Genomic DNA, 18,010 nt, shown 5'->3' on the forward strand with positions numbered 1-18,010 from the left:
GTGTCTTCTAAAATGGGAGGCTGTACTTCCTTTAAAAAAGACAAAACTCTTGTATTCCCTGGGAACAAATCAAAAGGTGACATGAGTGAGTATTTTCCTTTCGTTATTTCAATGCATCTTCTTTTATTTTCGGCAGATGTGATTACAATCGCTTGCTTTTTCTTTTCCTTCTCTTTTGAAGGAAACTCTTTTGGGTTTATTTCCACAGTGTGCAATACTTAACCATTCAATCTTTCAACATTAATTTGGGATTCGTTGCCACCCCCCCAAGTAAATCAACCCCCCTCACACACACACACCCTGACTCCCCCTCTTCTTGGCTATCGGACATCAATCTAGCCAGCACCGTCTGCTAAGCCTCACTGGGCAATTAACCACATTGAGAGTGAAAGCTCTAATCAATCCCTGGCCTTCTCCATCACACACACATAGACACAAACACACACTTCTAAATGCATTGGTGTAAATGTATCTGCTATTTACACAAGAGCAGAGCAGTCCAGACAGCACTTTTGCAACATGCTGTCTCCTCAAGCACACCCCAAAAAACACAGACACAAACACACTCTCAGTTTCTTTTACTTGCATGAGTTATGAATAAACACTAAATCCTTTCCTGCATTTAATCAGCATCAAATAAGTATCGAGCTTCAATAGGACACCATGCACTTACGTCACAGCCGACTTATGGTTTATTCTGTTGCCACCAGTCTCCAGATGCACATGTCATTAACTCACTGCAGCTGGCTACAGTTTTCGGCATTTTACCTCAACACTTAAGTGTTGTCATATAAATGTAAAAAAAAGTGAAGCACTCTGTAAGCAAGATGAATTTGATTTTGTCATTTTGATTTTTTATAAAGCTTCTCAAGGAGAACTCGAGCAAAAAATGTCTCAAAGACCCTGCAACCCTGAAGGCTGTCTATGGCATGGGCTAAATGTGAACTGTGAGGGTTACCGCTGTGAAATTCAGGCGTCCCTCCACAGCTTGTCTCATTGATTCATGGGGACCTAAATGTCAGCACCAGCAGGGCAGAGGGCCCTGGTAAACCCCCTGAGAGTGAAGGGTGATGGGGCTAAAGGCAGTGTGATCCACAGCCTCGTCTCAGAATAGCCAGCTTGACTCCGACGCTGTAAAAGGACAAGGCCTCATTGATCTGGGGGCTAAAAGAATATCTCAGATAAAGGTACTGTAATGATTTTCTGATGTATATTTTCCAAGGATTTACCTGAAAGTGAAGGATTAGGATTTATTTTACTCCGCAGTAAACGTGCTTATGATCAGCATTTATTTAAATCCCTTCGCTAGCCACACTGTATAATTTCTGCATTCTTACTGATCCCCCAATATTTCTTTCCTATTCTGTTTATATATTACATATAGCGTGACTTAACGGGAGGCTACATAAATTTCATGTCATCCGCAGAGCCTCGCTGAGAATTATTGACCCGTTGGCTATTGATTTGGTGTCTTTGTTCATGCATTCATGGGTAAGTTTAGTGCTTTGATCATTCGGTGCGTTATGCTAAATCTACATCAAACGCAGAAGACGAATCGATGGCTCTTGCTCGTTACATGAATGATAATGAAATCAGTATGATTGCACGGATGCTGGTGATTGATAGTAATCCAGCTCTGAAGGGTTTGGGGAGATGCTAAATCTGCTTGTAATATTTCTTGATCATACCTGTCCACTGGTTTGTGTAAAGACGTGCAGGTAAAATGAGGTAGGAGCTCAAACTACCTGTGACTGTGAGTTTGAATGTGTGTTTTAGGGTGGAGGCACTCCACCAGAACAAATTCTTAAGACGTGAGAAAAGGTGTTTCTAGTTGAGCAGAGCGAGAGAAGTTCAAACCATGGGTCCTTCCTCACCCCACAAAGCTGACCAATCAGTGGAGGTGAATGTCGGATGGTCAAAAGTCGAAAAGTCAAGGCATCATCAAAGTTCATAAAATTCCTCCTGAGGGGAACGTGTGCAGTATGTCTGTTCCAAACTTAAAAGCAGTTCATCCAGTTGTTGTCGAGACATTTTACAGAAAATCACAACTTTGAACCTGGTGGCGCTTGAGGAAAAGTCAGGGGATCGCCAACGATAGTAGGATTCATTCTCTGGGAACCATACACCATAAACCATTGTTTACCAATAATGTAGATGTGAAGATATTTTATTTGATAAATAAACACTTTGACCTGCTGGTGGGGCTAGACGAAAAGTTCACAGATCACCAGAGTCATGAGGATTCATCCTCTGGGCGCCGTTGACATCTTTGCCAAAATTCTTTGCAATCCATCCAAAAATTGTAGAGATATTTCACTAAAGATGTAACCTTTTAACCTCTGTAGAGACTAAGGAGATCCCCTGATTTTGTAGGACTCATCCACTAGAGACCACAGATTTCTGTGCAACATTTCATGGCAATTAGTTGTTGAAATATTTCAGAGCTTTTAGTTAGCCAATCCTGGTCATAGCTGCCTAACAATGGTTAAAAGCTTCAACACTGTACAGTTACCTACAGTTAGAGCTCCCCTTAAAATCCTACCTTAAAGACAAGGCAAGGCAACTATATATCTGTCTTTGTGTAACACCACACACACACACACATACACACACACACACACACACACACACACACACACACACACACACACACACCTACACACAAACACACACTACTCTTAACAGGGTTCATACAGAGCAACCGTCCCACTCAGTATACTAGAATAATGACACAGTGAGCCCACTTCTATGAGGGGGATGAGGACACCCAGACAGCTCAACAACAGTCATAGCAGAGTGAATAACATAAAAGTGTGAATATTACCTGAACAAATATGTATGAATCTCCTCATATTCTCCTCAGATCAAAGATCTTGGTACATTCTTGGAAAATCGGTGCATGAAAACTGGAGAGAAAATCTGAAAATGTGCATCCACTTTATTAATCATCCACTGGTTAAAGTAAATAAGGCTGAGACTTCCATCATCTTTTCTTCTTTACCTTTGTAAAAAGGTGTCAGTCCCTGTCCCTGATTGCGGCAGATGATTGATTGATGTCCATGTGGTGCAAAAATCGTGGATTGACTTGTAAGATGATTAAAATCAAAGACCTCTCAATGAGTAAAATGTATCAATTCTCTGCATCTTTTACATCCCTGATTAATTACAATTAGATTATACTTCGTGATTCACGTCTAATTTTATTCAAACAAAACAGAGTAAAACATGTTTTCTTCTTCTGATGTATAGGTTACTAATATGTATTTATTAAATATGAATTAACCCTCAATTACAGTTTTTACTGTGTTGTCCATTGTGAGAAAGTGTGGTGATCGCTTCAACTGATCAGAGCAAACATAATTGGAGTGTGTGTAACTGAGCAGATGTATAGGTAAGGACTAGTTAATGTTAGGGCAGACATTCAAAAAGTGGGGTGCCACTGCTGACACCCCCGGGTGTTCCCCTGTAGGTCTCCAGAGGGAAGAGCCTAATCTGATTACCAATGCATTTTACTATGAGCTCAGGAGAACACACGTGTAAAGACTTTTTTGGAGCATTCTGCCACTGCTAGAGTTGAGGCTCTGCCTACTAACATCCAAGTAAACCCCCCAAACTACAGGGGTTCCTGAAAGCACCACTGCATTCTATGAAACAAATACCTTAATGGTTAACCACCATTCCGTTGTGGGGGTGATGTGGAGATTGGGGGTTGGTGGCAGACATTTACATGAACATTTGGGAACATTTGGGAACCACTACTTTGGGAACCACTACTTTGGCCCATTAACCTGATATATATATATATATATATATATATATATATATATATATATATATATATATATATATATATATATATATATATATAAGATGTAACAACACATAACACCATAAATGTAGTGTATCAAAAAACATGCGACTGCGCCGCATGAGATCATAATAGGAAATACAAATATATTATTTTCTCAACTTAGACACATCATCACCATAGGAATAGTACGATTTAAAACACTACCAGCATATAGGGGAGGTATAAAGCCTATACTGGAGACCACTCGTGCCTCCTTGATATCCCGCAGAAACACAGAGCCTCCAAACTAATATTCGTTTATTGCCAGATCACTGTAAGCTGCCATTAACAATGACCACCAACACAACAGGAGTCCATAAAATAATATGCGAGAGGACTATGTGGCAGTGCAAAGTGCCGAGGGCCGTCTCATTGGGAGTTTGAAGTTACCGCTGAATGGAGAAGGACGTGATAGGCTGCGAGGCTGAGGCTGAGGAAGAAAGGAGCTGAGCTCAGTCAGTAGAGCCGTGCCGCTGGAGAGCTCTCGTCGACCGCAGGCTCCAGCTTCCAAAAACAAGAAGAAAGACGTGACACCTTATGTTTCGTTTTTAATTTATATTTATTCATTTCTCGTCGTGTCGTCACCTCAAACAAGATGTAACTTGCGGGCATCCCCTCAAGTATATTCATGCATTTGAAAAGAGCCGGGAGTGAGTGCGCAGAGACGAGAAGCCGAGCTGTTTTGGCGAATGGAACTTATTGTTGTGCATTTGTTTTGACTATGTTATCCCCGAGCGAGTTTGGGTCCAGTCCGTCTCTGTCCGTCGTCGACCCTTGAATTTTGGGATTTATAACCGAATAGTTTAAGGGAAACGCCGAAGGAGGATTCTGCAAAGCCAGCAAGCCTTTTCCTACAAGAGCCGGGGATTTAAATCGTCATTTGGTGGTGCTCCGAGAGAGGCGAGTCAAAGAAAGAAATCCATGTGGCCATTCTCTCTATAGCCAAACATTTTTTTGGGGATTGCATAATGAGCAAGGAAAGACCTAAGAGGAATATCATTCAAAAGAAATACGTAAGTAAAAAAACACACACACACATACACATATGTGCCTGAAATGCTCACGAACGCCGATCGCTCTATTCAAGTTTGCCTTGCTTCGTTTACGATGAAAATGCATAAACTTTCATCGCGGACTGTGAAGGTTACCACCGGGCAGCTCGTGTACTATTTGGGTCAGATATCATTTAATGGTAACGCCTGTAAGTCACATCAGCGTGCTAACAATTTCATGCTTTTGTATTTAAAGAGACAGCAATGTTTATTCAAGGTCTGTGTTGCAGCGTTTCTTCGACATCAGACATGTTTTAGGCTATTTGAACATCGGGTGCTTTGGATTGCTTCGCTCATTTCGACTCGTTTTAAAGCGTGATTGAGAGCGAGGAGGTGTGCACAGTGTGTCTCGGCTATGCGATAAAGCCACGAAAGGTTGGGTGAATTAAAAGACTTGGCGAACTGTTCTCACAAAATGCTTTTGTTCGCGCCCCATTTCTTCCCATTCAGAGCCGTGAAGACGAGCCTGTCGGCCATGGCTCAGCTATTTCGGCTTCCATTTCGTCCCATGCTGAGCGGTGTCTTTTCCTTTTTTACCTCCGCTTCATACCTTTGAGAAAATATACACATAAAACCTTTTTTTCACGTGCCGAAGCTTACGTGCAGAGTTTGTGTTGGGGGCGGTAATGTCCGCTGGCTGTGTGTGTGTGTGTGTGTGTGTGTGTGTGTGTGTGTGTTTTAGATGCTGGCAAAGCGACATGTTTCGCGGACTGTTGTGGCTCTTTAATTTTCTCTCCATAAAGAGTGAGCAGGAGGGAGGGTCATGCGATTCAGCATATTCGTTCAATTTCCACCACTTGAAACGGCGCGAGGACACTCTTGTGTTGTTGTGCGGTCGCCGCCGCTTTATCGTCCTCCTATGCGCGAGGAGTCCGCCCGGGTCTCGGTAATCCTGCGGGTCTCCGCGTGACCTCTGTTAACGAACAGATATTGCAGCAGCAGCCCGTGGAGGAATAACTCCCATGTTTGCGATACTACCGGGGATTAGTTTACAGGCGCAAGGGTCTCGTCCTCGGCTGCAGAAATTCACATTGAACTGCACATTGCCCGACTGGTGGTTTTCCGTGTGATCCGATCTTCTAAAGAGGCTTCGTTCAGTCGCATTGCAGGGGCTCATGTATGAAGCCATACCAAGAAGCAACCATTTTCTTTCTGCAAGTAACACGGGTGAATTTCTGGGGTAGGGGCTGCAAAATAAAATATATAAAAAACAGTCCAGGGTATAGGTGGTTAATTTAGTCAGGTGAACACTCATTTGTCCCCGCCTTCGTGAATGCAACACAAACTTTAAATCCTGGAAACGTGTGAATGGCTCGACTAAGTTACCATGGATCGTTTTTCATGAAGACCTACACGCTGGCCGGGCCTCTGTTTCTGGTCTTTTTAAAGTTTGTTGCACTTCTTTTGTGTATTTATAGATTGTTGCTGTGACTTATTGTCACAGGACCCCACTGGCACATTGTTGCGTTTAATGGCAGAAGGCATTTTATATCTGCTAATGCCCCGGAGCTGAAGTCAGCAGAGCTAACCTCTGCCCCCCTCCCCATCCAAACAACACGTGGAGTGTCTTTAAACGTGCCCCCCCCCCACCCCCTGCAGAATGTTTATGGCTGATTTTTAATTTTCAAACCGAACCATTTGTCACATCTATTTTGTGCTGAAAGAAAATGTTGCAAAAGGCCAAGCTGAGCAACAGGTTTAGGAGCAAGGGAACAATGAGAATGAATTAAAAAAGGGTTTGTTTCTGTGCATTCTTGCTTCGATCTTAATTAGATTATCAATGCCTATAGTACATTTAAATCGATTACACATTCCATGTGAAAGCAATTAAAGCTTATTCTGAATATTACCTGCTTATTTTTCAATTGTCCATTTTGTTTCTGTCTCCTACAAACTAGTGCGAACCAATGTTTAGGGGATCCACTAAAATTCCTTCCAAAGGAGCATCTCCTCAAGCTTTTAATCCGTCACTTTTGAATCGGTTTCTCCAGTCCGCCGTATACTGTTGTCTTATTGAAGAGAAGACAAAAAACATCTTTATTTCTTCTTTTGAGCAACATACATTTTGAGTTACATCATTGCCAGGAACACAATGTGCTGAAATATGTGGGCATCAACATTTATTTGTTGGAAAGCAACACATATGTGATCCATCCCCGATAAGACAGATGTTTTAAATGACTGAAAAGGTCAATCTAGCATTGGTCCATTGCAACTCTTGTGCGTACCATGTGTGCTTGATGTATTCTGCAGTACATTAACATCCCATAGTGTTCTTTGACATCGTCACAGTTGACTTTTTGAATCTTCAACCATTACAGTGACTTTTCCCTTCCAGTGACAAAGTAGCCTCAGTAACATTTAACTTAGGGAGTTGAGTATTGCTAATAAGACAATGTTTTAGATTTGTGTCTACTTGTCTAAGTCTCCCTCTGATATGAAAAAAACGGGATGCGCACTAGAAAGGATGACTAACTGAAAGTCTGCACTTAAAATTGAACCAGACTACGATGGCCAACTGTGTCACACTCTAAAAATTGGATTGGCTTTTTTTTCTTCTTTTCTTCATTTGATCTATTTATAAGAGTATCGGGGGTTGGAGGGTGGTTTGTTTGTGTGTGTGACCGACTGCAGGATGCGTGTCCTCTGTCTGCGTGTGTCACATCTGTCACATGTTTTTGGCAGCTGCAGTTGATGCATGAAGTCTGGCCTGGACCAAATAAGGTTCACATATGTGCATTTCCACAGCAACCTGGAGGAGTCCAGATCCCAAAGCCTCCCTCCAGGCTTTGAGACAGGACTCCTGGCCATGACTGATCCAACCCCCCTCCCCCACTCATAATTAGCGTAAGACAATTATACATGCTTGGCTTAACCATTTCCCCTGAAACATGAGTGCGAGTTGTTACCCTTCCGCCCCCACCCTCTGCATCCAACAAACACCCACTATCTTCGAGTGATAATACAATTCATCATAAGATGATTGAAAAAAGGGGATGAGTCCCTAATAAAAGCAAATAAGTCAATTATCATTTCCACTAGACTTTATAGTTGCCAATGTAAACAGAACCAAAAAGAAAGACAAACCGCTCCGTCAGGTTTTTCTCTCCCGAAGATGCTTTGTCAGGCAGTGACACTGCAGGAGCAAGCGAGCCTCTTTCTCCCATTTAAAATGATTACATTTCCCTTTTTTAGATGTTTATTTTTGTCATTTGTTGGTGCTTTTCAAGCCAGGGGTTGAGCTTAGGTGCTGTGTAATGACAGGGGTAGCAAGCACTAATGTACGGCAGTGTTGTTCTGTCTAACGAAACATGACACACACTGTGTGTGTGTGTGTGTGTGTGTGTGTCTGTGAATGCGTGTAAGCGAGAATAGCAGGAGAGCACGGCAGAGTGCAGCCTTGTGCAGCCAGGGCCATTTTGTGCAGAGTCGGCTCTTCCTGTAGGCCCCAGCTGGGGCTAGGCCTCCGATTCAAAGGTTTGTGTGTGTGCGTGTGTGTTTGTGTGCACGCATAGTGTGTGTGGGACAAGCACAGCTGCTGCAGGGGCCTTTACAAATGTAAAGAGGCTGTCAGTGTTTGTTTCATCAGGCGCACAACTGATGAGGGCCAAGTTGGAAATCCATTGCACTGCGAGTGTGCGTTGAGCGTGCACAAAAAGAGGAAACAAAAATAGAGAGCGGGGCCGAGTTGGGAGTGCAAAGGCACAAACTCTCCCCCTCCTCCTTTTCCTCTCTTTATCTCCCCCTCTCTCTCTCCCCGTCTCTGTCTCGCTCTCCCGTTCTTGGGCTGTCCAAATGAAATGTGGGCCTCATGTCGGACCATGAAGAGAGGGTCAGAGGGTTGTTTTTTCACCGTGCCTGAGCCTCTATGCGCTTCATTTAACCTTATGTTTCAATGCAAATTCTTCTTTCATAAGCTCCCTTCTCCTCACGTGTGCAACATGGCAGGGTTCACTTTGCAACCTCCCTGTCACTATGGCTACCAAAGCAAAACCAAAGTGTACTGTGGCAAAAGCAACGGTTTACTGCCTGTTTATTTGACTACATTCGTATGGTAACGTTCCACGTGGCACCTGTGAAAAGCACCACCGTAAAAGATAAAAGTGCTTTCCATATGTGCTTGTTCATTTTTATCAGCGTCACTTTGATGAGACAGTTTAGCCATGCGGACTGTAAAGTGATGAGTGTATCAAGTTTGAAACCAGCAGGATGTGGCGGGGATAGCCTTAAACAAAAGGCAACAGAGGATAAGACATTTTAATTTGGTAGTAACAACACCCTGCTTTATTGTTCTTTATTCACCAATGGGGGAAAATCAAAGCAGGGCTATTTTGATTATGTTGCCAAACTGTAACAGCGTGGCATAAAAGTAACTGCCAAGAATATGAAAAGTTGCCAGCAATTCACACACGATGGAAAATAAGCGAAACAAACCAGGAGTTTGTGTGTCACCCTGTGCAGACAAACTATATTGCATACTACATACTTGACATAATGGTTAAGAAAACACTTAATCAGATGTTTTAGCAGCCTTATTCCTCTTGCTGTCACAGTGACAGATTAGTAATTTTCGCTATAACCTGTCTAGTAATGAAACACCATCAGGCCTCAGTTCACGTGCCCCTCCCCTCAACAGTTTTGTTTTTAAGCGGAGCGGAAGCGGTTCTTCCCACACTGCGGGGCCCGGCTTCGCGTCCCTTTGGCCTCGTCTCTCCTCTCGCAGGGCCTGCCGACTCGATAAGCACTGCCAGAAAAATTCTGGGAGTGATATTGGCGAGCCCGGTCCAATTTAATTCGGCCTTATTTATTTAGTTTGTGCTGAAATGAAGAGAAGAGAGCCCTCTATAGATAAAGGTCTACATTGCCAACGGAGAGTTTACTGCATTATTACAGGCTCTCTGAGCTGCCGGCTTCGATTTGGAACGGCGATGGATATTCAGCGGCCAAATGCATCACCACTCCGCTCTTTTTCTCTCACACAAATGTAGACTCTCGCTCCCTGTTTACCCTTTACTGCCTCTGTCTTTCTCTTCTTCTCTCCAGCATTATGTCGCGGACGGCACACACTCCTGTTATGTAATATGACCTTTTCTCTTATCAGCTGTTGGCATTGAGCACAATCTCCGGCTTTTTTTCTGACACACACACACACACACAGGTAAAGGCCGTGTGGGTTTACACGTGCAGTCAGGAGAAATCAACCGGTTTTAAGGCCAACCTCAAAACCAAGGTGCCTTGTGGCTATCAGTGGTGTAAGTCATTTATTGGAGCAATCGCATAACGCAGGGCGTGACTCTTTGTTTCTCTCACGAGCAGCGTGCCCGTGTGTAGGTGTGTTTTACAGCATATGCGTCAATAGTTGGACACAGTGCAGTTGTGGACGGCCAATGCAAGTAGGGGAGTGAGTGTGTGTGTGTGTGTGTGTGTTACGTTCGCCACGTGTGTTCCCTCTGCACGAGTGATTTATATCCTCCTGCTCCTGTGGGTTTGGATGGAGATGGAGGGGGGAGTGAGACAGCTGGTCAGGCCCTGAGAGGCTGTGTGTGTTTGTGTGTGTGTGTTGTTTATGTGAACACACCCGCTCAGTCGTGTGTGTGTGTGTGTGTGTGTGTGTGTGTGTGTATGTGTGAGTGAATGAATAAGTGAGTGAGTGGTTGCCACAGCTTATCCGTTCAGGATCCCTATGAAGCTGAATCAACACTTTAGCTTTGTCTTTGGTTTGGCCTTGCAGGCTTTGTGGGGTCCATGAAGGACATTCAGCAGTAGTAGAATGAAGAGAAAACAAATTGAATGAGTTGTTTTGATGTATGTCTTTCTGCAAACAATTCCATATTTTTGTGTTTTTAAGAAAGGAAAACCACAAAATAATCGTACAACTCTTCAGGAGCCCTTTGCTTCTAGTTCAAATGGCAGCTTAGCCGTGGGCTTCCCTTTAAGCTCTGTAAGCTGAAATAGGAGGCATTAGGTTGTTTTTCATCCATTTTTGCATCACCCAGCCATTGTAGCTTAGTCAGGCTTTAGCTTTTAATGACCATTATGTACATCTCTCAAACTATCTTCTGGTCGAACCTTGCTCATCCTCTCCTCACTCTTCATCACAGCTACATCAGTTTAATAAACACTCCTTACATTTTCATCCGGTGGTCAATCCCATCTGATCCCCTATTGTGACACCGTCGTCTTTACACATCCAGTGAATTAAGCCTCGAGGGATGAAGCAACAGAGCAGAGGCTCAGTCGGTATCGATCCTCCATTACTCCGTCTCTTTCTGCCGGGAATAACAGTTTCACTGTCACTGATTATGCCAGTAAGACTCGGCATCATAAAATGTCTTGACTATACTGAGATTAGTTTATCCTGAAGCTTCCTGCCATGGTCTTCTTCTGAAAATGCTGTGTGCTGACTTATCATTCTCTCTGAATATTGCAGTCTGTTCAGTTTTACCATTCGGTGTACATTCATAAATGTTCTTGTTATGGGTTACGGCCTCACGAGCCTCCTACCAAGCGCAGTAATCTATGAATCACTCTTTTTATGATGGAGCAGTTTGTTTCTTCCTGCCAACAAGCCACTGACCACTCTATTCAGGTCCGCTTTGGCACCGCTCTGCCTTGGCCGATAAATCGCTCTCATTTAATCTCTCATGAGGGTATTTGGTGATAACTTAAAAAAATAATAATTGACAATCATTATCCCTCTCTTTCACAACAGTCATTTGTGGCTCTCCAACATGCATGGCTAGTTGTGGAACGGTGACCTCCCTTCTGTGAAAGAGCCCTCGAATGCAACGCTTTTCACCAAGCATTTGGCCCCTTGCGAGGGAGGCCTTAATTCAGGATGGCAACTCCTCCCTCCTCCATCCCTGAACCAGGGGAGTAATGAGCCAGTGGAGCAAAGTGGCTGGGTCACTGTTGCTGCCTAATCTCTTCATGTCAGCCCTCGCTGAAAGATACAAAAAATAAAAACAGTACATGTGGTGAAGGTGGCGTGGTGTAAAGAGGTTTTCTACACAGTTTATTGATTCAAGGCAGAAAAGTAGTTGTATATTTTGTGGGTTTTGACTGATTTAGAGGAAAATTACTGGTTCCAGAAAAAAGGTGTTAACTGCATCTGGCCCTCACTCGTACCCATTCGGCCCGCCAAACTGTATTTGGAGGACGGACAAGATTATGTCTTAATGCTTAAACCTGGTTAGTGGAAGGTTGTGTGTGTGTATCAGCTGTCAGATGTGCTGGTTACAGCGTCGGCTCGCATGTGCGAAAACGGAAGGGATGAGGAGGTGAAGCGGAGGTGGGTGGTTGAGGCCTGTAAGAGGCTGAATAAACGGTTTATTTGATTCGCAGGTCAATATATACACATTCTGTTTGCGTCCATCCTACACCCCCATCCACCAACCGCCATGAGAAACACATTACTCCCCCCCCCCCCATCTTGTCTTGTAATAGAATACTGAGTGGATTTTTTCCCCTGCTGTTCCACACTATCTCTCTCACCTCCTCCCTCTCAACTCAGTCGCTCTATTGCTCAGCACAGCTACAAAAGAGAGGAAGGAGGCGTTGGGAGCTTTCTGTGGGATAGCGGCGGAGACGGGACTGAAGAAGCGGGGGTATTTTCTCCTCGCCTAGCTGTGAAATTGCCTCGCAGAGAAGCCGGTGCACGATTGGCAGGATCTGTTCCCTCGTCTTTGCACTTGATTTTTTTTGTAATTTACTTTTACTGAGTATATGTGTTTGCATGCGATGATCCTTTGCTTGAAAGATCCGACCGCTTAGCTGCACGATTAGGCTGTTGGTGGTTTTGAGGCTCTTTTCTCTTGGTCTCCCACTCCGTCGGCATCTCACATTCTCTCATCCGTTTTGTTTTGTTTTTGTGTGCCAAACGAAACTTTGGAAACCTCTCTCCAGTTTGATCTTACACAGCTGTGTGAATTAACCCCCTCCAACACCACCCTGCTAGCCACACACACATACTAACATGCATTCACAGGCATAATCTGGCCCTCTGGGGTTGTCATTTTGCACGTGGTAAATCTTGTTCTTGCAAAAATGTATTAAAAGAGATGTTGGTGTCCATTTTCTGCTGTAACCAAAACATTTTTATGGTAGCGAGGGAGGGGTTTGTTCTTATTCCTATTCATATAACTGAAAAGCAGAGTAAGAATTGGCAAGTCAGAGCAGCAGTATTGATTTTCTTCTTTTTTTTGCCTATTGATTTATTTTTTTTATTTTTATGAGCAATAGGTGCTTTTTAAGTTTCTCCAGAGAGAAGCAGAGTGTGAGTCAAAGGTATTGTTCCCCCTCCTTTAACCTCTGCTCAATAGATGAGGGCTTTTATAATTCTCCTGGCTGCGTGATTTCCTCCAGGCCTCACAGCAGGGAGCTAGAGTTCATGGTACACTGAGGGAAGGGCGCCATAGTCTGGGCTGAATGTCTGGCCAGCCTCCCCTGGCCCTGGATCAAACATCACAAGGCCTGAGGGGGGAGGGAGAGGGAGAAATCACAACCTGTGATCGTCAAGGAGAAGAAGTCCAAGAGGATAGAAATAATCAAATTAGGCACCATCTCAAGTGGAATATCCACAGTGACGGCAAGGCCTCTCTACCGATCTCTGTTGAAATTCCTCTCCGTACAAAACACAGCTCCCAAAAAAAAAGCATCACACAAAAGCTGACCGTGTTTTTAGATTTAATTGTTTGAGAATGCGGATAGGACGTGAAATAACCACTGGTTGATTCCAAGCATGCCACTTTCACGCTTTTAAAATGAGTAATGCAGGCATTGGTTTGCAGTTAAGAGAAAATCGAAACTAACTCTTGGTAAACAGACTTCTTAAGCCAACTAGCAGGAAGTTACCATGGTGACTAGAGAGCATACCCCCCTCAACTGTGTGTGTGTGTGTGTGTGTGTGTGTGTGTGTGTGTGTGTGTGTGTGTCTCAGTGTGTCACTTGGCCCTCCTACCCCCAGGTTTCTATAGAAACTGTCATGCTGACATGAAGTCAAACTTCGTCTCCTTCTTTTTTTGTTTTCGAGGTAGCTCATGAGGCTGTGGCACGAGATGAAGAGTAAAGTTAGATTGTTGCTGCGGCGTCTGGTTCCTGGCGGCATTCTGGGGAAGTTACTCGATATTGAGTCGGAGAAATAAAGTGAGAAACGGTGAAACTGAGAATGGGCATTTTACCTAGAACATTTGGTATGCTGTGTGTGCTCTTTCTATGGAAAGTTTAAATATTTTAATTTCTCCTTTTTAGTCATCTGGCTTTCTTGTATTACCCAGCTGTTGTTGTGTTCAGTAAATTGCAGATATCATAAAGAAACTGGTAAGCTCTCATGATGTTGGCCCATTTCCTGACAGCCGATCAATTATTTTTACATTCTCAGTCATTTTCACTTTGAACAAACACCACCCCATGATTCAGTCCCTGAAATAGAGAGTAAAATTTCATATTACTCAAACCATTCAGTCGTATATGACGGTTGTTTTTAAGTCTGGTTTTGGTTCCTATTGTGCTCTTTCTTAAGTTGGAGAAGTTGTTCATGTATTCATTATATATCTTATTCACACACAGAATAACAACTAAATCCACAAAACACACTCCCAAGTATGACAAAAAAAGTGAGAAGTATCAGAAATAGATCTACGAATGCCAATGTAGTAGTAGTCGGAAGGCAGAAGCTGTATTTACATCCCCTTCTCATGGAGATAAAACAATCATTTATTTTTAGGTAATCAAACACTAAAGAAAACAATCTGATTGATTATTATATTCCATTCCTGCCAAAAGATCCCTCTAAATGCTCCACACTGTTCCTTTAAGCGTTGGCCACATACAGGGTGGTCTGCATGCCGGATGATGAAGTAGAGCTTCGACTCAGAGGTTTACAAATTGATAAATTACTGATAACTAATTTAAAGCAACTTTGACACAGTGTGTCGGTGCGAGCCACTGGATATCGAACTCCATTTATTTGTTTTCTTATGCTGACGATGTCATTAATAGATTTATTTGAAACACTGAGTCGGGACAGAGTTCATCCAGTCATACAATGATCTGACTGGTAGATCAGCAGAGTGAGTCAGAAACAAACCCACAACGGCTAAACAAAACATCTCTGGCGTCAAGTAACTACGCTCCACCCATGCAGCTTGAGCTGATATGGTGTTGACGTTTTCTCTTTTCTACTCTGTGCTTCGACATAAATTAATTAATTTCACTTCCTATCCAGGCTTCCTTTGAGGTCCATTACCAGTGATGGCGTCTGCAATACACGTGTGGTCCTCTCTTTCTCTCTCTCTCTCTCTCTCTCTCTCTCTTTCTCTTTCTCTTTCTCTCCCCCTCTCCCTCCTGTGGGTTGCTAGCTACACTGACGCCATCTAATCGCCCCTCATGCATCACCTTCATTCTTCATCCCCACTGTACCAACGCCATTATTCACTTCTTTCTCACACCCGTTTGCTTTCCTCTCCACCTCCATCTAAACTGCGTGCGCCATTGCTTTTGCACACAATCTTTCTGCTGTACTTTGTCTCAATGTTCTAATAGTCCTCCCCCTTTTTTTTAAGCTGTCTCTCACCTTCTCTTTCTCTGTCCCCTGTATTCTGTCAGTCCCCTCCCCTCCTTCTCCTCTTCCTCCGGGGCCCCTAGGCCTCAGAGACTTTGCCTTTGTGTGTGATAGTGGATGGAGTGGAGCAAAGGGTGGGGTGAGGTACGAGGGTTTTGTCCCAAGCTGTGAGGTGAAAATCATTTCTTAATTGCCTCTTGTCTTTTTTGTGCCAGCGGTTGTGCGAGGGAATGGACTCCTGGGCCGACACTACAACTCCCCACGCAGAGGAACTCCCTTGCCTAAGCCCTGGCTTTGTTTCATAGCGTTCTCTGGCTACACTGTAATCTGCAGCCACACACACACGCGCACACACAGGCACGCGCGCACACACACAGGCAGGCTTTAAAAAGGCTTAAGATGTTGGACACAGCAGAATACAGAGAAAAATAAGCTTTGGATATAGCACTATGAGGTCTCGGTGAATTGTAAATGAGCAGTTGTGCTGCATTGTAAATTGAGTGTACTTGGTGTGAATTATAGTTATGTGTTGGATGTTGGTTTCAATATTGTCTGGGATCCTGACTAACATTTCAAGCTGCTTTCGTCCTGTGCTTTTAATCTCACATATTTCACATTGTATTAAAAATGATCTGTATATATTGTAGAACAGCAGCTTGGCTCTCGCCGCAACTTCCTGCAGCTGCCCTAACTCTGGTCTATGCAGGCCTATTCTGTGAGATAAAAATGGTCTCATCATTTCTGGCTCTCCCAAGTGATTAATTTTTTTCCAGTGCGAAGTAGTGTAATCTGGTTTTAAATCTAGTTTTGGTCCGTTTAAACATGGTTGTGGCAGTGTAAAGCTAGATTAAAATGTGTCTGGCCAGGATCGTTTGGAAATTGAACCTAAAAAGAAACATTTTGCTTTTGTGGACGTTTGTCTGTCTTTTACCATTTTCCTCCTGGAGATAAGAACCCATATGTATGGATCTTATGTCACAGGTTACTTTCTCACTGTTGGGCAACACTCTGCTCAAGTTGTGCATGTACTTAAATGTTATTTAAACACCTGTAACATTGAAGTGTCATTTCTTATTAAAGCCCTGTGTTTATTCCAGGTCAGTAGGAAGGTTGTGAGGCCGGTTTGGATTGATCGCATCAGGTTTCAATTCCATTACAATTCACCTGTCAAAGATTCTCGATGCATCTCAATGTATCGCATGCTCAATTTTCTAAAGTGGCTTCTTTTTCAAGAATTAACACAATAAATCGGAATCCCTTTGTATTTAGAAAGTGCTTTAAAAAAATCTGTCTATGCCCTAAAAATCTGCATATTTTCAATGGTAGTTTCTGTGTGAGCCACCTCAGTACGTAAAACTTAAATACAACAACTCTGCAGTGTATTACAAGTATGCTAGGCTTAGTCACTGCATCAATTCAGAGTCGTTCACGTCCGTATCGTGATGCGTCTTAGAATCGAGAAATTGCCACACCTCAAGTTTGGAGGATGTGCAATCGCCTTGGAGATGGGTTGAACCTGCGTCACTGACTGTCTGAAAGGGGTACCGGTGTGACCGTGGTCAGGTCCTCTTCCTGTCTTTCCTGTCAACTGTCAGTGGAGGCCTGTGGTGGCTTCCATTAACCACCACACTAACTGGTAATCTTATCTCCATGACAATCTGCATCAGGCTCAGCCCAATGCCGGTTAACCCCTCGCGGGCCACAGCCCAGGCACAGTTTTTCTTTCGTCCCTAGTGATGCAACACTGTATGTTGAGAGGAAGTGTTGTCGTTTTGGGTTTGAACTTTGGCTTGTTGAAAAGGCCCAAATGGAGTTTGAGTGACGGGGTCATATTCTGCACAGGATCAGGCTGTCACAGCTGCTTGGACATTGAAGAGGCTTATCTCTCTCGCCGCCTCTGTCTTTCAACTCATAAAGAGGATGTATGAATTTTGGAGCAGGCCAGTTACATAGATACACATACAGCCCCCAGCCCCCGATGATCTCCATGAAATCCGTCTCCCACTCTCCCTCCCTCAGTCTGTCTCGCCCCCACTCCCCTTTAATTTCACTCGGCTGCAATATCCTACCCAGACCCTGATTGTTGTTTTCTGAGCGCTGGAGTGCTGTTGTTGTAACATAATCATTTAGTCTCCCTCCCGTGGATCTGGCAAGCTGCACGCTGAAAAGCCTCCACTGCTCATTTTTATGGCATGGCAAATTCCTTACAGCAGACTGCTGCTGGCTCACCTTCTACGCTGTATTTACCCGTGTAGATGGATATCTTGCCTGCAAAACATTTGAGAGATGACACATGTTACATACACATTTAATATACCCCAGAGGTCACGCTTGTGAATTTGATTAGCCCGGCTGAAATATGATGGTCGTGATATTGAGCGACTTGGCCTATATTGAATTTTTAATCTCGGTGTCGACTTCGGCTTACATGACATGCCATTTCTCCTGATCAGTGTTGTTGGAACTGGAGCAAGAGAATTGTTTGGTGCCTCATTACATTGAATTAGTGTAGTTCAATGTGACCAGTCAAGGGCTTGTTTTTTTAAG

General features: G+C 43.6%; 1 protein-coding gene across 1 annotated transcript in view; it reads left to right on the forward strand.

Annotated features, from left to right (window-relative positions):
- Positions 1 to 4,818: 4,818 nt before the first annotated feature.
- The window catches only part of jarid2b (jumonji and AT-rich interaction domain containing 2b), a gene marked incomplete at its 5' end in the record, with an annotated part of 98,760 nt that continues 85,568 nt past the window's right edge, over positions 4,819 to 18,010 (forward strand). Inside the window, one exon of the mRNA XM_079232010.1 lies at positions 4,819 to 4,863. Within this exon, the coding sequence (XP_079088136.1) occupies positions 4,819 to 4,863 (45 nt within the window). The remainder of the gene's footprint in view (positions 4,864 to 18,010) is intronic.

This window comes from Taurulus bubalis (assembly GCF_910589615.1).
Source record: "Taurulus bubalis genome assembly, chromosome: 16".
Lineage (NCBI taxonomy): Eukaryota > Metazoa > Chordata > Actinopteri > Perciformes > Cottidae > Taurulus > Taurulus bubalis.